General features: G+C 43.0%; 1 protein-coding gene across 1 annotated transcript in view; it reads right to left on the bottom strand.

Annotated features, from left to right (window-relative positions):
• Positions 1 to 9,520, bottom strand: part of PGR (progesterone receptor) — a 67,838-nt gene extending 58,318 nt beyond the window's left edge. Inside the window, 3 exon segments of the mRNA XM_046686189.1 lie at positions 6,501 to 6,652; positions 7,880 to 8,193; positions 8,195 to 9,520. Of these exon segments, the coding sequence (XP_046542145.1) occupies positions 6,501 to 6,652; positions 7,880 to 8,193; positions 8,195 to 9,520 (1,792 nt within the window).
• Between the last annotated feature and the right edge of the window lie 383 nt (positions 9,521 to 9,903).

Below are 9,903 nucleotides of genomic sequence, written 5' to 3' on the forward strand. Positions count from 1 at the left end.
CTCCACCTCATAGGACTCTTAGAAGATCAAAGGACTTGATACAGTAAAGCACTTAGAACGGTGCCTGGGTCATAGCCAAGGGTACTTAAGCGTCCGTTAAATGAATAAGCCTCTCACACAACACCAGGATATGTTAGTGGAACAAAGTGCAACCCTTCGAGATTTGTCTAACTGAATACTGTGGTGCAGCATCCACAGCTTTGGCATAAGTCATATCAAAGTACTCTCACGTTCACTAATTGTACATCAGTATTTTTCTTTTGTTTTTGTTTTCTTCTTTTTGGTTTTATGCATGTCAAAGAGAGGGACTACATAAATACTCATCTTTGTAGTATCAGCACAAACAACTTTTAAATGTAGTTAGTGTCAATAAATACATCTGGAAGGAATAAATCAATGAATTAAATCATTTTAGCAGCATGAAAGAAGGTAATCACCCAGTTCACTTACAGCTGCATCAAAATAATTGTATTCTGGAAAGAGGAGTAAGGCATGTATTCAAGGAGGCAAGTGCAAAAAATGCTTACTCAAGTAATGGTGCAATAGCAATGCCTTAATAAGATTCTTATACTATGAAGTATGCAATAGTTAAAAGAACAAGCTAGGGGGGCTGGCCCCGTGGCCGAGTGGTTAAGTTCGCGCGCTCCGCTGCAGGCGGCCCAGTGTTTCGTTGGTTCGAATCCTGGGTGCGGACATGGCACTGCTCGTCAGACCACGCTGAGGCAGCGTCCCACATGCCACAACTAGAAGAACCCACAACGAAGAATACACAACTATGTAGGGGGCTTTGGGGAGAAAAAGGAATAAATAAAATCTTTAAAAAAAAAAAAAAAAAGAACAAGCTAGGACTATATATAAACATACTGGGCTACAAGTCATTGTTGCATAAAAAAATACGATGAGAAATGATACACAAATTATGATATGTGATATCATTTACGTGTTAACATATCCAAAACACAATATTACATATGCATACACACACATGTAAAAATCTGAGATAGAAGTGTAGAAGAATGGTAGGAAAGGAAACAGATTAGAGGTATTGATCAAAGAGGACTTAAGCCTTATTGGTAATGTTTTAATTTTTTAAAGGATAACATATTGCTGTGTTGAGTAATCAAAGCACAAAAATTCAAAGGCTGGAGCAGGAGCGCTAGCTGTTAGCATTAGCAAATATGTCTTGATATCAATGCTTCCCTTAGGTTCTTGCAGTGGTATTAAGATGCAGGCTCTGAAGGAGCACTAACAATTTGAGAACTCTACATAACAAATATGGAGCAAATGACACCAAATGCTACCTTTTAATGATTTCTTTCAGTAAAGTGGAGGCTTACTTTAACAGGTCATAATACAAAACTGTGCTTAAAACCAGCTTACTACTCATGCTAAATATTAAACTGAGAGACGTGCAGCTTGAGAATAAAATATCCAACTTATTATCTACTATTAAAAATATTTATTATTATTAATAGGGTTTAGAAGTGATGTCCAGTGAATTACTACATGTTTGGTTTTAGGGTAACAGGAAAACTGCCACAGGGTAGACTCTACTGGAGAGAAAGTTACGTTAAACAAGTTTATTGGCAAATTATCTTCTCAAGAGCCCAAATATTAATGGAAAAAATTATGGTAGAAGGGATTGCTGGATAATTTGTGGACTACAAAAGACAGAGAAGGCATTAAAAAGCTCCAAAGGCAGGAAAAAGTTTTTAGGGATACAGAGGGGCATTATATAATGATGGATACATGTCACTGTACATTTGCCCAGACCCATAGAATGTACAACACCAAGAGCGAGCCCTAATGTAAACCATTGACTTTGAGAGATTATGATAGGTCAATGTAGGTTCAATTGTAACAAATGTGTCACTCTGGCGAAGAATGTTGATAAAAGGGGAGGCTATGCATGTATCAGGGCAGGAAGTATATAGGAAATCTCTGTTCCTCCTCTCAATTTCACTGTTTACCTAAAATTGCTCTAAAAGATAATAAAATCTTAAAAATGTTTGTATGTTCATTATTTCTCTTTTGGAAGCCATACCAGGCAGAACTATGCTGCCAAATCAGTTTTCATTTTTAGTTTATGACACCAACTCTTCTGAACTTTTGAAAGAAATCCATTATTCATAAAAATATTTCATTTCTGTCTAGTTTCTTCTGTGGTCTACTTATGATGGTGTCTCTAATTCTCAAAGACTCTTCCCACCATGCCCAGCTTCTGGCAGACTGGTCAATTCTCTAGTTGCCCAGGCATTGCACAAACTAATCACTTACCACTTCTATAATTACTTACATGCATGCTAATTGAGAGAATGTCCCTTTCCTCTACTATACTATAAACTCCACTAGGGTTGCAGCCAGCTAGCTCACCCCTTTTACTGCTTTTTCAACTAGCACCCAGCATAGTATTTGGCATACAGCAGGTATTCAATAAATTTGGTTAATTCATACATGAACAACAACAAAAAAACAGATGAACCTGGAGGACATTATGCTAAGTGAAATGAGCCAGACAGAGAAAGAAAAGTACCGTATGGTATCATTTATGTTAGAATAAAAAAAAATCAAATTCATAGAAACAGAGAGTAGAAAAGTGGTTGCCAGGGCCTGGGGGGCGGAGGGAGGTGTATGGAGGAAATAGGGAGATGTTGGTAAAAGGGTACAAATTTTCAACTACAAAATAAATAAGGTCTGAGGACCTAATGTATAACATGGTGACTATAGTTCATAACATTTTATTGTATAGTTTAAATTTGCTGAAGGAGTAGAACTTAAATGTTCTTGCCCAAAAAAGGTAAACGTGAGGTAATGGATGTGTTCATTGACTTTATGGGGAGAATCCTCTCACAATGTATATGTTGCTTCACGCCAAGTCTTAATAAAGGAATGCAGTGGGCTATTCAGCCAATTGCTTTTTGCCTAATTCATTTTTTAGCTTAAGAGACATCATCTCTCCCTATCCCTGTACCCGACTTCAGAGTGGTTTCTTTTTTTTTTTTTTTCTCCCACTTCTGTCTTCCGTCTCATACCAAAAGAAACCCAGTTTTCCTGGGTGACTTCTGTATAGGCTTTCTCATCTCCCACTCCTAACTTGGAGGACAGGTGGGGAAACTGGTTTTTGGCCCCTGCTTGTGTCTTCTCATTGCTGCTCTATCTATTTATATCACACCCTCCAAACATCCTTGATCTTGCATTTTCTTTTAGGATTCACTTTTACCTTCTTAGATGTCTGTTTTATCACTTGGCTGACACTTTTTCTTCCAACCCTCTATTGTTTTTCTTTGAAATTTAAACCACATTTCCTATTATGAGAAAGGAATTATAGTGGTGGAGAGCACAGATTCTGGAGTCACACCATTTGGATTTGAATCCTGACCCTAAAACTTCCCAGCTGTACTTAAGGCTATTCAACATCTTTGGGCCTTACTTTCCGTATTTGTAAAGAGAGAGTAATAATAACATCTACATTATAAGGATTAAATGAGTTAAGACCCATAAGACACTTAAACAGTCACTGGAACATAGAAATGTGCCACTGGCACATAGTCACTCTAAATGCCATTATTATCATTATTATCCTTAGTAAACATTAATATTGATACTGTTGACTCTTGACTTTCAACACCTGGACATACTGACATCCACAGATAGTTCTACCTCAAACCAGCTCATGACACAGCCCTACTTTACTCTAAGATTCAAACCTGGTATTTCTCTTCAACTATAAAAGTCCTTTCACTCATCTTCCTTACTATTGAAAACTTCCAGAACCTTCTCTCTATTCTTTTGCTTTAAATCACTGATTCTCTCCCAATTCATCCAAATACTAACAACCTAACTTCCCAGCCTATAACTCTAACAATTTCCTAATATGAATCTTCAAGTCTTGGTCAGTCTAATCTTAATCTCTTCACTCTTCTTGAACATATACACTTAAAAGCTCTCCTCAATGTTCAGAGATCAGTAATCTTACTTGTCCTTTAATAACCAAATGAAGTTTATATCTTCCATGAAGTCTTCTCCCATCATTCTAGAACATGTACATTCCATCCTACGAACACCCTCCCCCTTTGCAAATATACAAACTCACAAACTACATAAATCGTATATACTTTATAGAATTGCTTATCTGGATGTTAAGTGAGAATTTCTATTTTACATACACATATGTTTTACATGCATATCTGTTACCTCCTCAACTCTACACTCCTTGAAGGCAAAAACAACACCAATTGAAGCTGACAATATGCTAGGCATTCCTTTAAATACTTTACGCGTAGTAACTCATGTAATCTTTGTAACAACTCTAAGAAGTAGCTTCAGCTATCCTCATTTTGTAATCTAAGGCAAAGAGAGGTGAAGTCAGGGAAAGAATATCTTTGGCACAAATCTAAATATAAGAAGTATACAATAATTGCTGAATGAATGAACTTACTCATATACTTTTGTAATCTTGCTCTAGTTTCATGAAGGATTTATCAATGTCTGTCCTAAGTTCCTCTTTATAAATGTTGCCAAATAAGAGTGCCTCATTTCTACTATTTAAGACTAAAATAGGACCATGCCAAAAGTAGGGGTCCAACAAATATTTTCTAAGAGTAAATTTTTGGTTTTGGATGCTATTCTGATAATAACGTGGTGAAAACATTTGTATTTTACAGTTAGGGTGCTCTTAGTTCTCTACATGCACTTTTTGAAGTAACTTCTGAGAATTAAACAGCATTTACCATATATCCACTTGTGCACAGCATTTCTGATTTATAAGCATTGTAATTAAATACTATCTAACCTATGTTGACTAACAATCAATTAGTAACTAGTTGTGCGCTCTTTGGATACTCAAATTTATATCTTTGGGATTGCTTATCTGTAAAAAGAAGGAGCTGGGCTAGAAGAAACTGGCCTTTAGGGAATTCGAAGGGGATCATTCACTTATAAAATTATATTATTCTAAGGAGACTATAAGAATAAAGAAAATCATATTAATGCAGAAAGGAATGTTCAAGAAACCAGAACCAAAGTCAGATGGGATAGTAACTCCAATTACACACTGGAGAACTGACTCTTCCACACAATGAACTTCTATCTGCAACTATGACTAAATGATGTCAATGGGAAAGTTAAAGCCACTCTCAGTTGTACCATTTTCTCAAGTACCCTCTTTTCATAGTGCTTCAGTTAATTTAAAATGCAATTAACCCCCCCTGAAGCTGAATACATGTGTTCAACATCAGTTAAAAACATTCATCCTTTGTGGGAAAAAATCATATTCTAGAAATATACAAAGCAAATATTTTTATGAAGAATTAATTTCAGTAGAATGAGTACAAATACTATTAATAAATAGTTGGGAATCATTTTTATCAAAAAGGCATAATAGTTCTAAAGAATCACCTGTTAGGCATCTGCAGGGATAGTCAATTTTTTTGTTAAATATTTTTAGGTTAATATTCCTTTGGGGTAAATGTGCATTAAATATGCACATCAAACTCCTCTGAAAGCCCTCTTAAGGTAAAAATTCCCCACTCCCTCTTTTCTTATTTATGAATAGAGGGCTCCTGCAATCAGAAAACTCATGGACAGAAAGCAAAAAAAGCAGACATCTAGATCTTTGGTTCCTTGTCTAGATGTGATCTTAGTACTCCAGAGGGAACCTAAACTCACTTCAGCTTGTTATAAAATACACTTATTGTGAGAATTCAAATGAGAAATGATCTTCAAATATAATGTGTTTGCCTACTTAGAGTTCAGTGTAGATAGAGAAATTAAAAAATATTTTCTACGAAAGTTCAAGTCTGAAATATACTATGCAAGTCAATGCAAAATCATTAAATATGTAGATGATTTTAAAAACTTAAATGTCTTACTTGAAGCAAAATACTTCTTTAGAAATTATATTACTGTGATGTCCAAATTTTTTCATTTGCTTTAAACTATTTACTCCATTCCCTATACACTTACAAAAATATGCTAAACAATTTAAAAAATTTGTTTAGAATTATCATTATATAAGTATTACAGAGATATGCAAGTATGGGAAAGACAAAATCATATAGAAAATTTGTAACTGCATCATATGTACACATATACATACAAGTACATTTATATAATTTCAATAACTTTTACCATTTTTCTTTTGATTGAAATTTTAAATTTAATATATATTATATATGATAGAAATAGAGACATATGATTAGAACAAAGCTATTTCTTAAAGCCAGACAGTTAATAAACAATAGTAGCATTATTCCCGAGATTAGTATGACTTGTGTATAAAATTGAAAGTGTTAGTCAAACAGTACGCAATTATAATATCCAACCACGTTCAAGTTTGAGTATTATAAATAAAAACATATTGTTAAAACATCATACATTTTAAGTTAGATGGAAATATAACTTTCTTAGAAGAAGCAAGGGATAAATAAAATCTATAAAATATTAGATGGTCTCCATTTACAATCAAGCCAACAACAAAGGGTGAGGGGAAAGGAGCCTACCTTCCATTGCCCTTTTAAAGAAGACCTTACAGCTCCCACAGGTAAGGACACCATAATGACAGCCTGATGCTTCATCCCCACAGATTAAACAAATCTTCTGAGGTAATGACTCGAAGCTGTACTGTGGGCTCTGGCTGGCTTCTGAATCCGGCCTTGAAATGCAAAACAAAGTACTCCATTTATTTTTAGGTGCACCACTATCTAATACTAAAGTTTTCTTAACTGGTCATTGACAGGGCGAAAGGGGATTTTAAAAATAGCATTGTATATATGCACACTTGAAAGACATGCAACTAAACTTGGTGGACTACCTGTTACTGGATTCATCAGACTTGCAAATTATTAGCCGTTAATCAGGAACAGCAACATGAAAAAATAACAATTTATACACAATTTTATGTTAGGAAAATTAAGGTCCACTGGTTTAAAAAATTCTTTCTACAAAATTTATTTAGAATCAATTTAGCCTTCATCAAATGAATTATTATGCCCTTCCTGTATGCTAGGTAACAATAAACATGGTTTTTGCTTCAAGAGTTTAATCGTTCTTAGCAAAGCTTTTGTTTTGAGTTTTTAAAACTCAACCCTATAATTATTGTTACAAGCATAGGTGTTTGTCATTTAAAGTACTGTTCAATATACTGACACTTTTTTTTTTGCCTATTTACAGCACAGAAGATTCCAAGAGAGCATTCTTTTTTTCCTATAAAATTCCATTACTTCAATATGTAAATTAAAATGTTTTTGAAAACCTTCACGAAAAAAGTTGTAGCGGATCCGAAACAACACTGGAATACAGTGCACTGCAGGGATTAACGTTTAAATCCAGAATTTAAAACACATTACCCTTCTAATTAATTTTAATCTTGAGATTTGTATGAAAATGGAGCCGTTAAGCGTCCAAACCTGCTTTCGGTTCTGGCCGGGTACCCCGCATCAAGTGCTTCCCCTCCCGGGGGACGGTGCCTTAACGTCTCCTCTCCAAAACACATCCCCAGGAGACAGCCTTGCAAGAAGAGAAGCATTTCATAAAGCCCCCACATCGCCTCACCTTTTCGGCTCCACGGGGCCACAGCGGACCTAGTGTGACGCTGCAAATTTTCAATCAGGGCCGGTCCTGCCCGGGAAGCTCGCCGATTTGTAAAGTTTAGAAAAATGTTTGCGGGAAGGCATGCTCCAAAACCCGGCATATTCTGCGCCCCCTTTGCATCCCCCAAAAATGAGGACAAGAGGGAAGGAGAATGAAGCCCACCTGCCCCGTGCGCCGCCCCCACCACCCACGCCCTCGCGGCCGCGCGGGGAGCGGAGGGCAGGGGGCTGGCGGCGGCGGTGGCCCTTCTCCCGCGCTGCGCAGGGCGCGCCTCGCCCCGGCCGCTCACCTCAGGTAGTTGAGATAGGGCGGGTAGACCTGCGGCAGGCCCTCCTTGAGCACGGCGGCCTGGTAGCCGAGCTGCGGGAGCCCGTTGAGGCCGAGCGGCGGGTAGAGCGCAGGGGCCGCTGCCACGCCCGCGGCGGCCGAGGCCGAGGTGGAGGGCAGGGCGTCCCGCGGCAGCAGGCAGGCGCCCGCGCCCGGCGCCTTGCAGGGCGGCGGCGCAAACGGGCCTTGCTGGGGCGCCGCGCCCTCCGCCTTGTACAGAATGCACTCCAGGGTCGACCCCGACGAAGAGGCGGACGAGACGGAGGTACTCGGGGGGGGCGGCCGCCGCGGCCGATTCCCCGGGTCTGGACGACGGCGCGCGCTGAGGCAGAGGCGGCGGCGCCAGCGGGAACTCCGTGAAGATAGCGGGATTGGCGCTCGCCACCAGGTACGGCCGCGGGGAGCGCGCGGCGGCCTCGGCGCCTTCCTCCTCCTCCTTGATCTTCAGGGCGGGCGACTGGAAGTCGCCGTAGAACGGGAACGCGTCCTCCTTGGGCTCGGCGTCGGGTGGGTACGCGCAGTCGGGGAAGTCGCTGGTGGCCACCAGGGTGGCCGAGGCCGAGGGCGAGCCCCGCGGCGGGGCAAAGGCGCTGACAGCCGGGGCCCCGCCGTCATAGCTCTCCCCCTCTAGCAGCTGCCGGGTGCGGGCGGCCAGGAAGGCCGAGTTGAGCGGCAGGATGGGCAAGTGGATAAAATCCATCACCGTGGTGGCCAGCGGGGAGCGCCCGGGCGCCGGTGGCGCGTCCTGTTCCGCCAGGGCAACCCGGGGCGCCGAGAAGCGGGCATCTTCCTTGGGGACCAGGGCGACGCCTCCTGCGGCCGCCCCAGGAGCCGTGGCCGGGGCTTCTCCTCCGGCCGCCGTGCCTCCCAGAGGCCGGGGTTTGCCCTTCAGAAGCGGACCCACGGAGTCCTCGGACTCGGAGCCATCCTCCCCCTCCATCTCCACCACTGCGGGCTGCGGAGACGGCTTCACTGCGGCCCCAGGCCATCGAGGGCTCCCAGAGGTCCGGGGCAGCAGCTGCCGGGACGGTGACAAGCCCCTGGACAGTATTTTATGGGCAGCTGCCGTCCCAGAGCTGTCGCCAGCCTTGCCCTGGGGCCGGCTCATGAGCGGGGGCAACACCCCCTGGGTGGAGGGGGCAGATCGGGGATCTTCAGGATGCTCCTGGCCAAAAAGGCACCAAGGGCTGGTGGCCTCGCAGGTGGGAGGGCTGGCGTGGCTCTGCCCCGGACCTGAGGGCGCCAGTAGCGTGTCCAAGACACTGTCCAGCAGCCCGCTGTCCTTTTCTGGGGGTCTAGAGCTGCCACCTCCTGCAGCCCCTGTGGCTTCAACTCTGGGATACGCCCCCTCCACTTCTGACAGCGACTGCTGGGCCTGCGTCTTTCCGTCCCGGGGGTCCTGTCCCTGGCAGGGCCGAGGGAAGAGCAGCCCGTCCAGGGAGATGGGGATGGCCGAGACCACGGACGAGGCGTCGGAGGGCTGGCTCTCCTGGAAGGGGCCAGCGTCTGGACGTCCCAGCAGAGGGGATCCGACCTGGGTGGGAGAGGGCGCACCGCCCGCCACGTGGGGAGCCCTGGGATCCTTTGCTTTCAGCTCTGTCATGACGACTTGAACTTCCTTTTTCTCCTCCCCTGTCTCTAGGGAGGAGGGATAGGGCAAGGCGGAGGAGGTGTCGGGAATATAGGAGCAGCGGGAAGAGAAAACAGGTGTTGAATTTGGCTGGACCGGCGGGGGGTATCTCCACCTCCTGGGTCGGAAGGGGGCGGCGCTGGTCAGCTCCTGCCCTTGCCCTGCATCCGGTTGGCAAGGAAAGGGTGGCAGTTGTTGGGTCCCTGAGGCAAGTGGGGAGGGCAGGAGAAGGTAGTTGTAGGATCTCGTCGCCTAACTGGGAGAGTTCTCCAACTTCAGTCTGACGACAAGAGACGCAGAATACTCACAAGTCCGGCACTCGAGTGGTGGCAGCTTCTAAAGTAATTAGACGCGGC

This window comes from Equus quagga, chromosome 14 (genome assembly GCF_021613505.1).
Source record: "Equus quagga isolate Etosha38 chromosome 14, UCLA_HA_Equagga_1.0, whole genome shotgun sequence".
Classification (NCBI taxonomy): Eukaryota; Metazoa; Chordata; class Mammalia; order Perissodactyla; family Equidae; genus Equus; species Equus quagga.